General features: G+C 42.7%; 1 protein-coding gene across 2 annotated transcripts in view; it reads left to right on the top strand.

Annotated features, from left to right (window-relative positions):
• The first annotated feature begins 773 nt into the window (after positions 1-773).
• Nell2 (neural EGFL like 2) overlaps positions 774-19,340 on the top strand; it is a 315,528-nt gene continuing 296,961 nt past the window's right edge. Inside the window, exons 1-3 of one of the 2 annotated variants that reach the window (XM_057791706.1) lie at positions 774-790; positions 1,371-1,456; positions 1,854-1,982. In XM_057791706.1, the coding sequence (XP_057647689.1) occupies positions 1,393-1,456; positions 1,854-1,982 (193 nt within the window). In that variant the 5' untranslated portion in view covers positions 774-790; positions 1,371-1,392. Of the gene's footprint in view, positions 791-973; positions 1,038-1,370; positions 1,457-1,853; positions 1,983-19,340 lie in introns of those variants that run through there. The other variant, XM_057791705.1, reaches the window with a different exon arrangement.

Genomic DNA, 19,340 nt, shown 5'->3' with positions numbered 1-19,340 from the left:
TATGGATGGTAAAGTATGCATTGTCTTAGGATTCCTATTAGAGTCTGAAACCCTGTGTTCCACTTCCTCCCAAACTTCCCACTCTTTAAGTCCTAAGTATGTATGGTTATCTTCTAGTAATTTACTTACCTGTCCACCAATAGGTCATTCATCTATCATCTATCCACTCACCCGCCGTCATCCACCCACCCATCCATCCACCCACCCATCCACTCACCCACCCATCCAATCATCCATCCATCCATCCATCCATCCATCCATCCATCCATCCATCCATCCATCCTCCATTTGTCCTCTTATCTGTAACATCTATTCTTTCTTACAAGTATCCATGCTTTTCTTAGTGCGTAGAATCCCCAGCTCTGGCCCTTGATCCAGGGTCTGAGTTTGGCAGGGGCTCCAGAGGTCCTGGAGCTGTCCAGCAGCCCCTGGCTCCTGGCTAAGTTCTATGTGCAGTCTGTGCCTGGAGGCTCTCCAGCGCCCCGCCCTGGGGAGAGAGCCTCTCAGACAGGGCTGGTCAAGCTTCCCTGGCTCACCACCCATCTCTGCCTGTCTCTTTCCTCTGTCCAGCTTCCACTAGGAGTCTTGCGTGCTTTGGCGGGGTTCCTTTCTCCACTCGGGAGGGAGTTCCCTGCTTCCAGGGCTGCTGTGCAGCGCGTGTCTGAGTACGGACTTCCCTCCTTTGCCCGAGGCGGCCGGGTGCCTTGCCTTTCTTTGCAACCTCGCCTCCTGCGGCTGGGTGGTCCTTTCTCTCTGCCGGGCTTTGGAGACACGCGCCCGATTTCGAGGGGTGAGAGCAAACGCCGCCCATCAACTTGGCACCTGCCCTTGAGATCTTAAGATCCTTACCAAAGGCTGCGATTGCAGGCGGGCGGGCGGGCAAGGGTGGCGGAGGGCGACTGAGGGCCAGCCAGGCTGGACCCGGCTCTGTTTGCGGGGAGAGAGGCCGCCCCGCCCGCACCCCGGCTCGCGCCCCGCCCTCCCGGAGCGGTCTCGGCGGCACCAGGCTCTCGCCATTGTCTCCGCCTTTCCAACAGGTTCGGGCGCGGGAGCGCGGGCGGGTGCGGGGCGGCCCGGCCCGGCTTTCCCGGAGCCGCCTCTCTTCCTCTGCGTGCGCGCCTGGGCGGCGTGGCTTGGCGGAGCGCTGCTCTGTGCAGGTCCCCACGAGCCCGACCTGGCTTCGGCCCGCCGCGTGCGGGAGCGATGCGCACAGAGGCGGCTCCAAGTTCGGCGCGCACCCGGGGGGGCCGCCCCGCTCTGTCTTAGGCGTCTGAACCCGGGTGGTGACACGGAGGCAGTCGCAGGAGCGGCCGGCGCGGCTTTCCCGCTTCACTCCCAGCACCTCTTGGTTTTTATCTTTATTTTTAAAGAGGGAGACGATGGACTGAGCCGATGCACGCCATGGAGTCCCGGGTGTTACTGAGAACGTTCTGCGTGATCCTCGGGCTCGGAGCCGGTGAGTGGCCGACGAGCTGGGCCGGGATGCTCCTAGCCTTAGGGTCGCCGCCCCAAGTCCTTCTGGATTGGGGAGCTCTGGAGGGCGCGGGTTTGCATTTAGATCCCCTGTGTGCTTGTCCTGGGGATAGGGAGGCAGGTCACGCCCTTAGGGTCTTTGACTAAGGGGGAACTTTGCACAGAGAGGGCTTAAAGTAGGTCACGGAGATGGGACCGGGCGCTCTGCTATTTTAAGCTTGGCAGCGCGTCCAGGTAAGGCTCTCATGGTGGAGGAAGGAATCTCCTCTTGTCAGCACTTCCCAATATTGTCTCCAAGATGCTTTCTATGCAGCTGTGGAGGCTTGCGTTTTAATGGCCCCCTTTCTTTCTTCTTTCCTACCCCTCCCCACTCCCATCAGTTTGGGGGCTTGGTGTGGACCCGTCCCTACAGATTGACGTCTTAACAGAGTTAGAACTTGGGGAGTCCACGGCCGGAGTGCGCCAAGTACCGGGACTGCATAATGGGACGAAAGCTTTCCTCTTCCAAGGTATGGCCCAGTGCGGAAACCCCCTGTGCGGTGGGAGGAGCTGGCCCCGAGGCTCTTGCTAACTTGGCGCTGCTCCCCGACCAGGCGGAGGGTCCCAGCTGGGGCGTGGGGTCCCTCTGCGTCTAGGGTTCAGATCTTTTAAAGTGTGGTGTTTTTCCCTCATTTCCCTCTCCCTCCTCCTCACTTGGTGCACTTGGCGGTTCTAATGGATAATGCCTTAATTACCGACTAGAAACTCCAGAGGCAGATGGGTGATTTGGGCGTCTGGGGAACAATAAATTGTAACACAAACATTTGGGCGGGATGGATTTGGGAAGGAAACAGGACAGCTCAATCTTGGCTAAAATACCTCCCAAAGTTTCGTCACTGTGGTGTCCACCGAGAGGAATTTCTTTACGGTATTTTTTTTTTTCTGCACGTCACTGTACTTGAAACAAGATTACCAGGGAACGCTCCCTATTCTGCCTTCTTCACCAGTGGCAAGGGGAAAGGAATGACACTATTACAATTATTTTAAAAGCATTTCAAATGAATGTTCACCCAGAAGCACATGTCCCCATTGCCATAATTGTGTGCATAGAATTTAAAAACTTTTCTTTTCTTTTAGAATTCAGTGGACATTGGCCATTCATAAATGTCCATATTTCAAATAATATTTAAATGTACTGTGCAGTCAAAACTAAAATTTCGGTAAAAACAGCCCGCAAAATGATTGAATAAAGCTTTTGGAGACTGCTCGGTTTGTGGAAAGGTGTTTAGCTTGAGGGTCTAAAAGGCGGCTAAACTGTCCATGGAGATTAGAATTACTCATGGTGAAGCACAGAGAGGCACGAGAGACCCGGGGTTGACTACCTGTATCCGGAGGATCAAGACGTCCTCCCCCACCACACTCGGGGATTTCTTTTCGATTGGGAGAAATGGCTTCAAAAGAAGTGGTGCAACTTATAATTACCGAAGCGTTGGCTATGCAAATTGCAACCAGCCCTGCACAGCTGCCTTCAAGAAACAGACTTAGGATGCAACTTGGAGGGTTCCATGGTGGCGCTGTTGCCGCGTGAGCCAGCGCGTGTCACCATGGACAGCAGCTCCTAAGCGTTGTAGGGAAAGGGAGAAAGGGACATGTGTTGCATTTATTTAAGACAAATTTGTTTTTTTATAAGGAATTAATACGTAAACTCTTTTTTTATAAAAAGAGTATCTCAGTTAAAGTTCTTAATTAGTGCTTTTATTGTGACAAGTGTTTATGATATTTTCTTTACTTTCAGATGCTTTGAGGAGGGTGGGGCTGGGAATCTGAAAACAATGGCCAGATGTGATCAAGGAAATAGAGCTCAATTGTCAACAAAAATTCAGAGTTGAATAGAAATGTAATTAAATGTAGGCTTTTGGCTTATGTCATGTATTATTTCTCTCTTTAATTTGGTCTCCGCAAATTGGGAACCAAGCTATTTCAGGACATGATGGGTCAAGTAACCAGGAAGCTTCATAAACCAAGTTTCTAATAATCAAAGCCCATTGACTTGTCCTGATAATCTCAAAGGCTTCATTAAATCTTCTTAGGGGCAGTAGCTTCCTATACAGAGTGTTCATATGTTGCAAGTAGGAACCTCCAGGAATACACACTTTCTGTGGACATTGACCCATTACCCATTAGACAACTGGACAGTTTCTAGGCAATAGTTTCAGGGTAACAGTTTCTTTTTCTGGTTAATTTAAGACAATATTTATTTCTGCATAAGTAGTCAGCTTGTTCAAGGTATGCACCATGTTAAGAAGACACATGGCAAATGCCCAGTGTTTTCTTTGAATTGTCCTGAGTTGGTGGATATCAGTGTTCACTGGTGAGCTTCCTTTGTTTCCTAGCTAATACCAAGCCCAATATTAGAAAAATCAAATGCTTCACAAGTATAGTTTTCATTCAGAGATGTGAAATAACATTTCCTGCCACATTATGAACATCACTTTGTGTACTAATCACTATTTACTGTTCACTGTATTGTTGTAACGTATATGCTATGTTACTGATGCACTACTTCTGAGCGTTATTAGTTTTGCTTACTATAAGATTCAAATTCTGAAACCAGCAACAAGTGGACGTGTGACTAATGGTAGTTCTTCATGGCCTTGACAATGTCTTTCCTCAGATACTAGAGGAGCAGCAGGTTTGTTAAAAAACCAGCTCTGCATCATGGTGTTTCCCTGGATTCCATGGGGTATAGAGAGACAAAAGCTCTCAGACTGTGAGGCATTTTGAGGTTCCATTTATAGTGAGTTGAGAATGCTGCCGGTATTTTATATAGCGTGTAAAATGTCATAGCAGGAATAGAAACAAATTAAAAAGCCTGTGAGATGCTCCCAGATTTCATACAAACTTCATGTACAAGTTTTCTGTGCTAAAGAGTATGTTCTCAATAACAAGTGATCTCAGAGCCATCGATTGCTAAAGGATATGTTCTCAATAACAAGTGATCTCAGAGCCATCGATTGCTAAAGGATATGTTCTCAATAACAAGTGATCTCAGAACCATCGATTGCTTCTCCAAGAGATACTTTCCCATCTCTTTATTTTGTAATAAGAAACCTCAAAATATGTTTGCCCTGTGACTTTTACTTAATTAATATTTTCAGTTTTGCTACTTCATTTTCTCTTTCTGATTTTAAGACACACACACACACACTTTGGTATTTTTGAAACTAAGAATGGTTTTTGTAAATTACTGTGAAATATGAATCTACTACTTAGTATTTTGTTTTTTTTTTTTTTTTTTTTTTTTTTTGGTTTTTCGAGACAGGGTTTCTCTGTGGTTTTGGAGCCTGTCCTGGAACTAGCTCTTGTAGACCAGGCTGGTCTCGAGCTCACAGAGATCCGCCTGCCTCTGCCTCCCAAGTGCTGGGATTAAAGGCGTGCGCCACCACCGCCCGGCCTAGTATTTTGTTTTATGCTCATAGTAAAATATGCTTCCAAATCGTAACTTTTATGGTAACATCAACCATAATATCACAACACCATTTTATCATTGCTGAAATTTGATTTATAGTTTGTTTGAAAATTTAATGAGATTTTAAATTTAACCATTTCCTTAATGCACTTGGACTTTGGGTTATACCTGTTATAATAATTGCATAATGTGTCTAGGCAGTGGTTTGGAGTTCTAGACATTTCTGGCTGTAATCTGACACACAGCCAGAAACCACACTTATTATGCTTTTAAAAATATAGGAGTGTATTCTGATAAAGACTTGCAGCAGGAGTGTATTCTGATAAAGGAGTTCCCTTTTCTGGTTTTGGAGTCTAGCTAGTATTTTGCCAAATAATGATCATACTAGTTTTCCTTTCTCTTTGTTCATGAGAGTTCACAGAGAAGAAAGCACACACTCAAAGTTAGCTTAAGTTTTAGCTCTTTGATCGTAAGAATTCATCCAGGCTCCTAAAATAGATAATCTCATCCATTGTCTTACGCAAATTCCTTCTGAAGTGTTTGTATAGTAAAGTATAGTCTCATTAACCCCGAAGGGTAAACAAAAATCAAAACATTTTTTCCTTATTTGATAATTTAAAGCAACTTTGGTAATTCCTCTTAAAGAACCTTTACATTTAAAGGAAAAGGTGTTCACAGGTATTTGGTGGTAGGCCAGTGCCGCTGGTTGGCGACTGCATTGACAGAGGCAAGGATGATGTGGGCTTGTTTTCAGTGTGGTGATAACGGAGCATGTTCGCTACACCTCTCATGGCTGTGACAAGACACTTGAAAGAGCAACTTGAAGGAATGACTACTTTTGGTTCACAGTCTGAGGGGGAAGACGTGGCAGTGAGAATGGCTGTCTGTTGTAGAAGGAGCAGAGGGGCTGAGGGTCAGATGTGTTGTTCACAGGAAGCAGAGAGGGAGAGATGAATGCTCATGCTAGTTCACCTTTTCCTGTTTTCCTTTGTATCCCTGGGCCAGCTGCAGTCAGGGTGTATCCTTCTTAGTTAAACCGCATGAGAAACATCCTCAGGGATGCAAGCAGAGGTATGTCTCTATCTATGGCAATCCTAAATCTGGCCAAGTTGACAGTGAAGCTCAACTGTCACAGTGTGTTGTAATAAGAACGGCAGGGCTGCGTCCCCGGCACCCAGCCGCCCGCATGGCTAGCTTATGCCCCGAAATAATTACACGGAAACTGTATTCTTTTAATTACTGCCTGGCCCATTAGTTTCAGCCTCTTATTGGCTAGCTCTTACATATTGATCTAACCCATTTCTAATATTTTATGTAGCACCATGAGCTGGCTTACCAGGAAAGATCTTAACCTGCGTCTGTCTGGAGTGGGAGAATCATGGCGACTCCTCACTCGGCTTCTTTTTCCCAGCATTTTGTTCTGTTTACTCCACCCACCTAAGGGTTGGCCTATAAATGGGCCTAGGCAGTTTCTTTATTATTTAACCAATAAATTTCCTCCATCAACAGTGGGTGTCTGTAAGCTTCAGGGTAATGGCTGAGGATGCTCTCTGATGGAGTAAAATAGGGCAGTGATCAGAGATGAGTTGAGAAATCGGGTTGACCCAGGAAGAATGTCACAAGGTATGCTTTAGGGGTGAGGATTCTCCATTAGTGAATGCTGTTTGTTATAAGTTAAGTTCATCCACTGAAATCATTATTATACAATTACTATACTGTTAGTGTTAGGCATGTAGCAAATCAAAAAATTAAAGCTTCATTATGCATTAAAACTGGCTACCAAACAATTATTGAGATAATAATTTAGTCATTATTAAGATGAAATATATGAAAAATTGAGAACGTAATGGGAGTCTGTATTCTATTTTAGGGAGGCTCAGCTTTAGGGAGACTTTTTGAAGAATCATTTATAATGATAGTTAAAGGATATCTGTCTATCTGTCTGTCTGTCTATCCATCCATTCATCCATTTATCCATCCATCCATCCATCCATCCATCCATCCATCCATCCATCCAGGGACTGGGTTCCATGGTAGAGCATACCAACATAGTGTAATTGAAAAGTTAATAGTGTACAAATATATTTTGTATAGGGGAAGTAAGGGTATCCTAGGGGCATGCATGTTCTAACTGTTGGAACTGGAGTGTTTTGTTATGACGTTGGGAAATTAAGGTTGGTTGTGAACTTCCTTTAATGATGCTATCTGGGGTTATCTACATAAGCCTTACATAGTCAGCAGTCAGTGTCATGGTGCTATAATGTGAGAAAGGCTAGCCCTGTTACTGCTGTCTTTGAAGATGGAATTGGGCCAAGAACCAAAGAACACAGCCGGTCTCCAGGTCCTAGAAAAGGCAAGGAAACAATTACCCTCCGGAGTTATGAGAGGGAGTACAAAACTGGTTTCATATTGATTTTAGTGCAGTGAAACTAATTCTGGACTCCTGGCTCTTGAATTGTGAAATAATAAATTTAGTAATCACTGCTAAATATCATCATTTTATCAGCAATAGACAACTAAAGTATTTTCTTGCATGCTAGTGACTGCTTCTGTAAGCAATCCCTAGACCTGGGGAAGTAGCTTTGGAGTTGGGCATTGAGCAAGTAGAGCATGAAGGAGCATGCCAGGGCTTCCGCTTTCAGGCTGGACATCAGTCAGAGTCCTCTTTTAGGATCTTTTAAATTTTGTGTGACCAGGTGTAACGTTTTCTCATTCAGTTCCGATTTGTTTTCTTTAAAATCTTTTTTGCTTACTTCAGCTGAAGTGATGTCAGTGCTGTTTATTTTACAAAACCTCCCTAGGTCTCAGTTCATTTTAACTTTCTATTCCCCACTCCCTGCTCTATCTGTCTATGTATGTATGTATGTATGTATGTATGTATGTATGTATGTATGTAATTGTCTGTCTGTCTATCTGTTTATTGACCAATCCTTATTGTTGCAGTCCTTCTGTTAGCTTTGAGCTTAGTTTGTTATTCTTTTAGTTCATTGAGATGCAGTCAGCGAAGGACATTCCTCATGGGGGACCCCTGTGTCTTCCTATGACAGAAAGGCAAAGCTTCTCCTGGTGTGCTCCTTTCATCCTCTTGTGTACCAACATTAATTCTTTCAGTGGATGGAGTGCTCGTGACTTCTTGCTCTCCCAAGGCTCCAGCAATACGATTGCTGTAGGTTTTACATTTCATCAATGTATTTTGAAAAGACACACATAACCATAGCAATACCACGGCTGCTGGGAAAGATTTAATATGATACAGTATTTGATATGACTTCTGGGTTTCTGACCCTGTCATACATTGCCTGGTCTCCCAGGGCCAGCTTTGAAATCTCCACTGAAGCTTCGCTCTTCTACAGCATTTATTCTGTACACTGGTAAAACAAGTATCACAGGTGACACGGAGGTCTGCCGCTCACTCCAGCAGTAGCAAGCCTGAGTCAGGCAACAGATGCCTCACGGGACCTGATAGCCTTGATGGTTGAAGCACTGCTTCCCTAGGTGACCTGGTGCATGGAGGGAACCTTGGACCTCTTTTTGCAAACAAAGCCTTTTCAATAAGTTTGCTGTTTTTCATTACAGAGACTGTGAATGGATGAACTTTTATTTATTCTTAAAACGCTTGCAAACCATCTTTCCTGTTGTCCTGGTAAAAGGTACTTGGCTCTCTCTCTCTCTGTCTCTTCCTCTCTCTGAGTTTGTCTGTAGGTGCATGCTTATGGAGGCCAAAGATCAAATTTAATTTCAATCCTTAGATTGAAACTAAACCACCCATCTTGCTTTTTGAGACAGGGCCTCTGAGTGGCTTGGGGCTCTCCCAGTGTGGTAGTCTTGCTGGCCAGTGACTACACAGCTTCTGCCCAGCTCTGCTTCTTCGGGGCTGATATTGCAAGCGTGTGCCACATGCCCAATTTTATTTATTGTTCATAGTTTATTATTATTAATTTTAAGACAGAGTTTCTCTCTGTTGCCATGGCTATCCTGGAACTCACCTTCTAGACCAGGCTTTCTTAAGAACTCACAGAGGTTATCTTTCTCTGCCTCCCAAGTGCTGGGGTAAAGACATGTGCCACCACAGTTTGGCTCCCAACTTTTTTTTTTTTTTAAATATGGAGTTGAATATAAACGCCGACCCCCAGGCTTGTAAAGCAGGTGCTTCTCTGAACCTTTCAAAGCCCCCAGACTTTTGAAGACAGACTAGCACTTTTAGCAAACACCTGCCCTTTGCTCTAGCTTTTCACATTCTCCGTTTCTGACCAAACTGCATAGTTTTCATATCTTCTGCTCTGGCTTTTTGTTCCTGGTTCACTGTAAATCTGGCTACATCAGCCAATGACTTTCATGAAACTCCCCGAAGACTGTGTTGACTTGAAATGTTTTCTTTCCGGTTAATTAATCCTTCACCCTTCAAGTCAGCCTTCTACGAAGTCTCGGGTATGGACAAAATGTACACGACTTCGTGCCTGAGTGTAACCTAAGGCCTTCCAGTCCAGTCGCCTCCCTGAACGCACTCCCCTTTCTGCACTCAGCAGCGTCTGCTTTCTGAGCCACAGTGTCACCCACGAAGCTCCGCTGACTGCTATATAAATGCCTTCCCGTTAGTTTTTCCACATGTTTACAAGTTTCTCTCACAAACCATTTAAAGCCTTCTGAAAAAAAAAGGTTAAGTATTTTAACAAGAATGACCCACTTGTTTTCTGTGTTCATACCATTGTTTTTATGATAAAAATATCTGAAATAAAGAGGAGAACACATCAATTTTGCCCTATTCCCCCACCTTTTTTTTCTGTTCATGAAGGTCTAGTTCAGTTGTTTTGGGCTCAGGTTAAGACAAGACATCCCAGCAATGGAAGTCTGTGGCAGAGGCAGCTGTCACCTCCCAGCACCCAGCAGCAGGGAGAGGAACAACTGGGACAAGACGTAACCTTCAGAAGCACACCCACACTGACCTAATTCCTCTGCACACTCCCTAAAGAATCCATTCAGCTTTAACTTTATCAAATTAGGACCCTTGTGATCTCAAAACTGCCACTAACTGGGCACCAGGCATTCAACATGCGGGTGTCCGGGTGGAAACTTCACTGGCAAATCCTGACAATTTCTGGATTTTTGATGAATTGCTTGTATGTTTTTAAAAAGGTTTTTGGGGATTACATCTGATTGGAGAATTTGAGTTTCTTCTACCTATATTTTTACATATTTTCTCATAGTGGGAAAAATTTTCTGCAAATAATTTGTCTATTCCTTTTCTCCCTCCTTAAACCCTCGCAGCCCTAACATTTACTTTCATGACCCCTTATCTATTCATCTTCAAACTATATACTTTCACTGAACACATCTTCGAGTGACTGTTGTGATATTTGCTCTTCACTGTTGCTTGTTTTTCACTGTATTTTCCAGTGTGTGTATGTGTTTGTGTGTTTGTATGTATACATGCATGCCAAAGTGTGCTTGTAAAAACAGAAAATAGCTTATGGAGTTGATCCTCTCCTTCTATCATCTGGGTCCCAGAACTGATCTCAGCTTGTCAGGTTTGGTTGCAGCCCCTTTGGCCTGGTGATCCATCTTTCCAGCTCCGTCTTTTGGCATTTCTTGAGGTGTGGTGAGTTTCTTCAGGACAATTGTGCCAGATCCTTTTTTTGTGAATTTAACCCAAACCAGAAGAGTCACTAGGAAGGAGGCTTAGGTGAGGACTTCTCGTTATCAGACTGACCTATGGGCATGTCTGTAGGACGTTTTCTTGGTTAATGATTGATGTGAGATGGTCCATGCTACTGTGGGTGGTGACACCGCTGGACAAGTGGTCCTTGTGTAAGAAAATCAGCAGGGCAAGCGGTGGAGAGCAAGCCAGCAAGCAGTATTTCTCCGTGTCCTCCGATTCAGTTCCTGCCTTCAGCTTCATGGTTTGAGTTGTTGCCTTGTTTTTCCTTGATGATAGCCTTCAACCTGGAAACCAAATGGAAGATTCCTCCTACAACTCAGTTTTTTGTCAGTGTTTATCAGAGTAACAGAAGCAAACCAGGACAGCAATAGTTTTGAAAGTTTTCGCGAGGCAATTTATACATTTATAAATTTATTCATTTCTATTTTTTTTCTGGCTCAAGAACCAAGAGAATATTCTTATTTTAGAGTGAGGTTATTATTCTCTCCTTGATTTTCCATGTTTATTGTGTCTGTCTGTGCATTTGGAGAAGCAGGGACTTATTGTCATCTTTGTAGATAAGGGAGCTTCACATCATCCAGGAAGTCCAGAGATGCTGGCCAGGTCATTTGATATCCTGTGTGTGTGATGTTCATGCTAGAGTCCTTGGTAATGCTGTCCCACGAAGTACATAGTTAGAGCTGTTCCCTAGATCCACCAGTGTGGATCCAAATTGATTAAATATATAGGGGAGATCAGGATTCTGTGCTGACAGAGGTGGCCTTGAGCCTCAGTTTAAAAGAATATTGGGTGTTGATTTGGGCTTGTTGTGTCCTTGTGGGGAGATTGGGCTTGACAGTACCAAAAAGTAAGGTTGTATGCTGTGTGATTGCTTCACATTGGGTGGATCTGATGTTCAGGGCAGTAAAGGCCAGCCTGGTACTTTTAGGGGGCTGGGACCTATAGCACTCACAGATGGCCAGGACTGCAGCCTGAGTTTATGAGTACCTTAATAGATTACTCTGGAATCTGGGTTTATCATGAAGGTAGGTGGCCTGAAGACCAAGTTCGTTTAACCAATCTGAGCCTAGAGTTGTGTGTTACGGGCTGGTAACAGGATAATCTTAGATGGTTTGTAAATACTAGAGTAGGTCCTGGGACCATGGAATTTCACTTCACTAGGATAGGGGCCCAGAGTGTCACTTTACCGGGTCCTGGGACCCAGCGTTTCACTTCACCAGGACAGGTATTTGGGGTATGTGTTGCAGAGCTGGTTCCCATTTCCCTTTCTTCTAAGTGAAGAGATTCTCCAGGTATGGTAGCCAAGGTTGGGGCGTGTGACAGGTATAAATAACCACCCACCTTCTTTTTTCAGTAGTCTTTTTAGTTTTCTGTACTGTATCCAGGAATCTGTCATCAGCTTTCCTTAGCGTCTTGGATGGCATGTTCATGTGGAATCACCGTTCAAATTGATACTCTTTCTTGAGACCACAAATAGCACTTTTGAGTCCTGGCCTACCGTCTGTCTGATGCGTTGTTCCTAGGGCTTTTGAACTGGTTTTATTTATATGATAGGATGGAAAGATGACTCAGTGGTTAAGAACACTGACTACACTGCCAGAAGATCTGGGTTCCTTTCCCAGTCACTGCAAAGCTCATAACTATCACTAACTCCAGTTTCAGGGGGTATGATGCTGTTTTCTGGCTTCTTAGCACACTGCATGCACATGGTACATGGACACACATGCAGGCAAAGCACTCAATACACATAAAGCACAAATAAATGAATCTCAGACAAAACATTTTTAAAATTAGGTTTTTTTTTAATGATTTATTTGATGCTCTAGTGGCATAAGATCTGGGGTACTTGGTAATGGTGCAGACATGTTTTCTTTTATTTATCTGATGCTCTAATGGGATAAGATTTGGGGTACTTGGTCATGGTGCAGTCATGTTTTCTAGCCATGTTGACGTAGATCTCCGGCAGTCAGGAGACAGTGTGGTCGGTAGAATGACAATCTCCAACTGTCCACACACTAACAGTCAGCACCTGTGGATACTATGTTATATAGCAAAGAGGATTTAAGTTTGAAGATGGAATTAAAGTTATTTAGGTTGTCAGCTAGATTTAAAATCAAGACGTTATTCTTATATTAACATTGTATGTCCAGTCTGGGCAATTCGAGATTTTTTTCTTGGTAGAGGGAGATATTTGAGTCACTGTCAGTGTGACACACAGTGGGACCTGCTGGTCCTTGCTGACATTGAGGGTGGGAGCAGGCATGAGCAAGGAATATGAAAAACCATCTATAAGCTGTAAAAAAGGAAGGAAGTAAAGGTTTCCTGATTGCAAGAGGAGTACACCCCATTGAGACCCTTGGCTTTGCTTCTTCAAACCCGATTTGAAGGGATGCCGGGACTGTGAGGTAGCACATTTGTCTGCATTAGTCTCGATGCTTGAGGGGATTTCCCAGCAGGAGGAGAGAAGTTAGGTTCCGTTGGGGAACCGAGAATTCATGTAAAATTGAATTAAACTTTCTTTTGAGCCCTCAGCCAACTCTCACAAGTATGTCTGCATGGTGGCGGGGAACTGGGCCTTGAACTTGACAGTTAAAATTGCGCTAATCATTCTTCAGGGTAAATACTGTAATGAATTCTCTCCAGGATTTAACCATGTGCTGATTCTGAGAACAAACATTAAAATTGCATGTCACTTAAGGAAATATATCTCTTCTTCTCCCAAAGTTAATTCAGGAAGCATGGTTAGAGGGGGAAAAGAAAGAAGGCATGAATATTTTGGTAATGGGTTGGGCTAAGTGAGCATGCTCTTGGACACTCAGTGAGGATGACAGTTAAGTTCCCACAAGAGAAACTATATGGGCATGGGGTTCTGATGGGCACCGCCTTGGTTTGACTCGGAGCAGCAGTAGCTCTTTGGGAGGGCAGTGGGCAGTGCATGCCATGATCTAAGTGTCACTTGTCTAATCGCTGCCATGATGAGTTACTGCCTCTCCTTGGCTGTATTTCACTCGCTCGTGCTCTCCGTGCCCATTAGAAACCACATTCTTGCAGGCAGCTGTCCTTTCTTACATTCCTGTGATTATCCGTCTGTGACTCAGAACTTGCTAAGGTGCTGATGGCTCAGGCAGCAGATATTAAACCCTTACGGGTGTGACACGCCTCCTGTTGATTTACTTCCACTTAGCAATTATTTCTTGCTCTGATTCCAGTTTAAGAGATTGTAGGGGAATAACAGGGTGGAACAGAGCTCCCTTCTCTCCCTTTTAGCCCCCTGAAGGGTGCTGGAATCGTGGGCGTGTGTACTCTAAACTGTTCTTGATAGTACCACTGCTACGAGTTCGTGGAACAGAAGTGCCTGTTTCCACACAGGGAAGATATGGGATGATTGATAAAAGGCTTACTCGGCTAGTCTTGACAAAGGAAAGAAAAGACAGAGTTAATCCCAAGTCAGTGTTCTTATGCAGTAGCATCCAGGACCTAGGCTCTAGAGCTGGCAGATACGCAGCACCTATGCAGACCACACACCTTGCCATTGATTTATCCCAAACTTTCATTAGTTCCTTATGCAACTCAAGATGAAGACTAAGTTCTAATGTCTACAGAGTCCCACATAAGCACTCTACTTTCTAAACCATTTGTTCCTCTGTCCCTTGTTCAGTTTGTGTCAGGTCTCCTCGCCGTTCCACAATTAGCCCTTGCTCACGGGGCTACACTGGCTGTTCATTCTCCTGTTACGTACTTTCTCCAGATAGCTGCTCATTCTCCTGTTATGTACTTTCTCCAAATACCTGCATGCGTTTCATTTTGCCCATTTTATGAACTTTCTCAAGGAAAGAGGCCTAATCTGACTAAGCAGTGAAAACTATAGTAAGTCTTCTGCTCTACACATATTCCTGACTTTGATCTCTAATGTCTCTCACCTGAAAACATTGCTCTACTCACTTCTCACTTTGTTGTCAATCAGCTGCACCAGAAAGTTCCAAAATGCCGGAGATTTGTGAGTCTTTTCATCATGATTATGTACCCAAGAGTCTAGCATTTGGTGAGAACTCCTTACATACCTACTAGAAATGTGCTGTCTAGGTTTTGATATCTTGAGGTTTGGGAGTCTGTCTTGCTCCTATTGTAACCTCGTACTCTATAGAATATACACGGTGTTCTCAGTAAATGTTCAGTGACCAAACACTGTGACATTAAGTGAGCCCATGGGAAATCTGTTTTTTTTTTTTTAGAATATTATAATGTTTGTATTTATGTAACTACAAATGGGCCCAAAGAACCCTTCTATCACACCAGCATTCTCTTCCATAGTCATGGGAAAGCCGAAAGTTGGAGGCCTCTTTAAGCCATGCTGTGACAGGCAGCAGGTTGAAGATCTTAGGCTTACCGAACGCTTCTTGAAAATAGGAGATTAAAGTTTCAGTTTGAAGAGTTATGAATTAAAGAGTTGGCGGGACACTCATATTCATATAAATGTACCACGGAACATATAAACAATCATTTGAATTGTTTATACTATGGTTGTTTCCCATTATTTAAGTCAAATATACTGGACTGTGTCTAGAGAACAGTTGCCAGGCTTGGAAACAATCCAGGTGGTGCATGTTTGAAAAAGGCTGGACGAATTAGTTCAGAGAACAAACACAGCACTGGAGGAATTCCCTTTAGATGCTGGAGACGCGTGCACAGGAGGATTTAGATTGACGTCTGGTTGCCTTAGAGCACTGATTCCCACATGTCAATTTGCAATTTGTCTTTTTTTTTTTTTCTGCCTTGTTAAAAGCCTCCTTGTGTCTCTGAGAGTGAGTCCCAGGAATTTATATTTATATTTTGAAATAGTTTCTTGTGATTCATGAATTGTTGTCTCAAATCGAGGTGTCTAATGTGGTCACTAAACTGAGTGGCCATGGAGTACTGGCATTCGCATTCTGCAAATGGAAATGGGTCGGAAGTATAAAAACAGACTTTGAAGACAGTATAAAGTTACAAAACTTTATTATTATTTTATGGTGAATTTACATTGAATAATATTTTAGATATAATAGCTCAGATAAATGTATTATTAAAATTAAAACAGTTTCTTTTTACATTTTTAATGTGACCACTAGAAATTTCATTATTTACGTGAGTTACAATTCTCATACTTCTGCTGGTGTAGAGGGCAAATCGAAGACCCACAAAGAAGTCAGCATGAGTCAAACTTGGTGTCAATTTCAGAAAAATACTTCCAACAGTCTCCTCCAACACTATTTGGTTTATTCTAAGCACTATCCGTTCATTTATCCACTCAGCAAGCACGTTTCTAATGTGTCCAAGGGGTGCTGGACTTTGGTCCTGCCTACCAGCCTGCTGGCCTTGTTTGCAGAGAGAGGTTGACACTCATGAGTGTGCTCTTCTTTCATCAAATTGCTAAGCACATTCTAAACACAGACTTATTTAATGTGTGACTATTCCAGAGAGGCAGTATATTGTGTGGTGCTTCATTTAGAAGGTGTTCATCCTTCTGAGACGGGTTTCCCAAGCTTCTGTTATAGAGTAAGTATCGGCATTATTGCTTTTGTTACTGCTTTCTATTCCCTGATGTTCAGAATAAATTAGGATATTTAGAGATCGTGTAAATCAAGAAACTTGAAAAAAGTCGTGCCTTTTTAGTCTGTTTTTAGTTTTCAATTAAAAGTAAAGGAATCCTTCACCGTGGGAGAAGAAGCCTCAGACTCCGAATAGGTGTGAGAAACGTACTTTCTCAGAGAGAACTCATTGTTAGTTAAAATTTGAATCCAGAGACTTTGGACTTAGCCTTTCTGGAAATTTAAAACATTTAATATTTGGGTATTATTCTGAAACTAAATTTATAAAATGATTTAATCAAACTTCTTCACCTTGAAATTCAATGACAGAAATTGTAACTAATTGTACTGTGGCTTTTACCATTTGTAACTCAGGTTGGGAGTTCTGCAATTCGTCTTTAACTTCTACAGTAAAAAAGGTACCCTTAAGCTGTAGGACACTGCTGTAAGCTATACACTATGGAAGACTTAAGATGCAGACTTACTGGAAGTAGATGTGAGAGCCTGGGAACAGACAGGAAGCAAGGCCTCTGAGGGAAGAAGCGTGCATATTGGCTGCCATTCACATTGAAGACTTTGAGACTCGGATGTAGTTATCTTTTTAAAAGTTCCTATAAATACTACAGCACCCACCTTGTAGATGGTGCATTTTCGGTGCATTTTCATCCCTTCTCTAGCACGGGGTCCATTTTTTAATATCTAGGTTACATTTGCAGTGAAAATAATAGAATTTGCGTTGTTCTTTGATAACATATTTTCAAATTATGACGTGTTTCAAGGACTAGTAGATAAACAAATATTCACTGTGTGAGTCGCCGACAGGGCAGGGAACCTCTGAGTAGAGAGAACCCACCTATTCAATGGATGATTGCTTTTTGTTTTGCTCAGCAAATTAGTAAAGCCGGGCAGCAGAGCTAGGAAAGGGCCAGTTGGGCTGCGAAGACTTGCACTGCTGGCCGGTCTCTACCACTTCCTGGAGCATTAACTACACAGATACGAGGCAAGCAAAGGAGGGTTGCACATCTGTGCTCTCCTAGCTGCTCCTGAAGGGACTAGGAGAAGTAACCACTCCGTCCAGCACTTGCACGTCCAGCTGCTCTCTTCTGGGAACGACTGGCACGAAGCTGCAGGGGTCTCTTGCTTTACGATTCCAACGGTATGAGCAACTGAATGGTGTTACTGGAAAATTCATTTTTCTCTTCTACCCTGTCATCGTAGAAGGCGTAAATAAGCTGAACTTTGGTTTCTAAAATTTTTTAAATTAAATTTAGTTTTTAAAAAATGTATGTTGAAATGTAAACCCACAGGAAGAAAAATTCCTCAAGTTATTAAATAGATATAAATTCAGACCCACATCTCTCTCCATTTAAAGAAAGAATAAATCAAATTCTTTGCCCGTATTTGCAGTGATATTTTAGTGGATTAAATATACAAGATTCAGCTAAAATAAATCTATAAAAATATGAGTGAGGTCATGGGAAGTGTGAAATGAATGTTCTTTCTTCACTGAGACTTGTTTTTAATTAGAGAAGACAGAACAGAAATTGCTGCAAAACAAAGGATCAGATGTTTCTGAAGGGCAAAAATCTGTCCCTGTGGCTTTGTAGGTATTGAGGAAGGGCAAGTTGTGGCAGAAGTTGCCACACACCAGATTCGGTGTTCCCTAGACAGGGTGCAGAGAGCTCGCTAATTGGCTAGTCTGCGTGGCTAGCAACCTCAAATTCCCTCCTGTCTCTGCCTCTCCAGTACCAAGAGAACAGCTGCCTTCTATCCCGTGTTTTACGTTGGTGCTGGGAATCCAAACTCAGGTCCTTATGCTGACACAGCAAGGACGTTACCTACTTAGCCATCACCTCAGACCCAATTGTCTCCTTTTTGATACATTATGGTTCAAGCTTAATTGAATCTTATCTTCAAAAACTAAATTATAGGAATAATTATAGGTAACAAGTCATTAAGCAAGTCATTGCTATATTATGGCTTTAGAGAAAAACAAAATATTTTTGAAGTGTCTCTCTTTTTTCATTTTCTAAGTACCAACAAGTGCATAAAAGACATCCTCGGTCTCCTCTCTAACTTTACCCCATTTTCAGATTTCCGTTTCTGCTTGACTCATTTTAAAGTTGTGTAATTATTTGTAAATGTCCGTTATTTTATCATTAATAATAATTACAGCTCTGCTAAATTAGTAGTTTGGGCTCTCAAAATTATCACTGTCCTTATAAAACTATTTTAATTTATATCTTTTCATCACAGTGAAATTAACATGTAATTTAATGCATGAATCTTTCATAGTTAGTTTGATGCATTTTGATGATTGTACACCCAATATCGTCATATTTGGGGCATTAGTTCCAAAGTTTCTAGGTAGATGTTCATCTAATGATTAAAGGAAGCTTAGGGTGGTTAGTCACAGAGATTGATATTTTGTACACATGTGGACATTATATATGCTCAGTGAAGGTCTTTGTGCTGGTCCCTTGATGTATCTGCTTCGGTAGGCGTGAGAGACAGCTCATTATAGATTTTACTTACGTTTTTTTGATATCTCATGCTGTACTCACCGACTGTCACATAGTTTCTTTTTTGAGAAATAATTGTATAGTGGTTATGAAAGGGAAATTTTCATCACTTTATTGTTGGTTTTTTAGTATTTCTTCATATATTGGAGATATAAGTCATTTGCTAGACATTAATTTTGAGAGCTTTGTCATCTAGTTGGTCCCTTGTCTATTCATTTTCTTGATAGAGTTCTCTGATGAGCAGGTATATTTAATTTTGATGGAGTTCACGTTGTCTTGTCTCACTCCAAAAATGTTATATCCACTTAATCTTTTTAAAAAAAAAAAACCTCAAACTTCTTGACTTGTGAAGTCTTTTTTTCCCTTGATGTGGGAATGTAACAGAAAGAAACAGACTCAAATAGTAATAAGTTATGGAATGCCGTGGCTTCCATAGTCCAGGCGAATGACAGACATAACGTCCTGGAATTGGACTGAACTGTTGAACAGTGAGGTGGGGGGGTATGGAAAGTTAGGCGTGCCTCGGGCTGTTTAGATTCATATTGACCTGTGTGGAGACAGATGAGACAGTGGGGTGCTAGCAGCTTGTCATGCTACCTTACGGCGTTATTGAAGTCTGTTCACACAAATCAACTTTTGTTCAATGCCCGCTGTTTAAAGTATTAGTTCTTATT

Source organism: Chionomys nivalis, chromosome 17 (assembly GCF_950005125.1).
Source record: "Chionomys nivalis chromosome 17, mChiNiv1.1, whole genome shotgun sequence".
Lineage (NCBI taxonomy): Eukaryota > Metazoa > Chordata > Mammalia > Rodentia > Cricetidae > Chionomys > Chionomys nivalis.
Note: the sequence above shows the minus strand (reverse complement) of the source record. Positions and strands in the feature narration are given on the sequence as shown.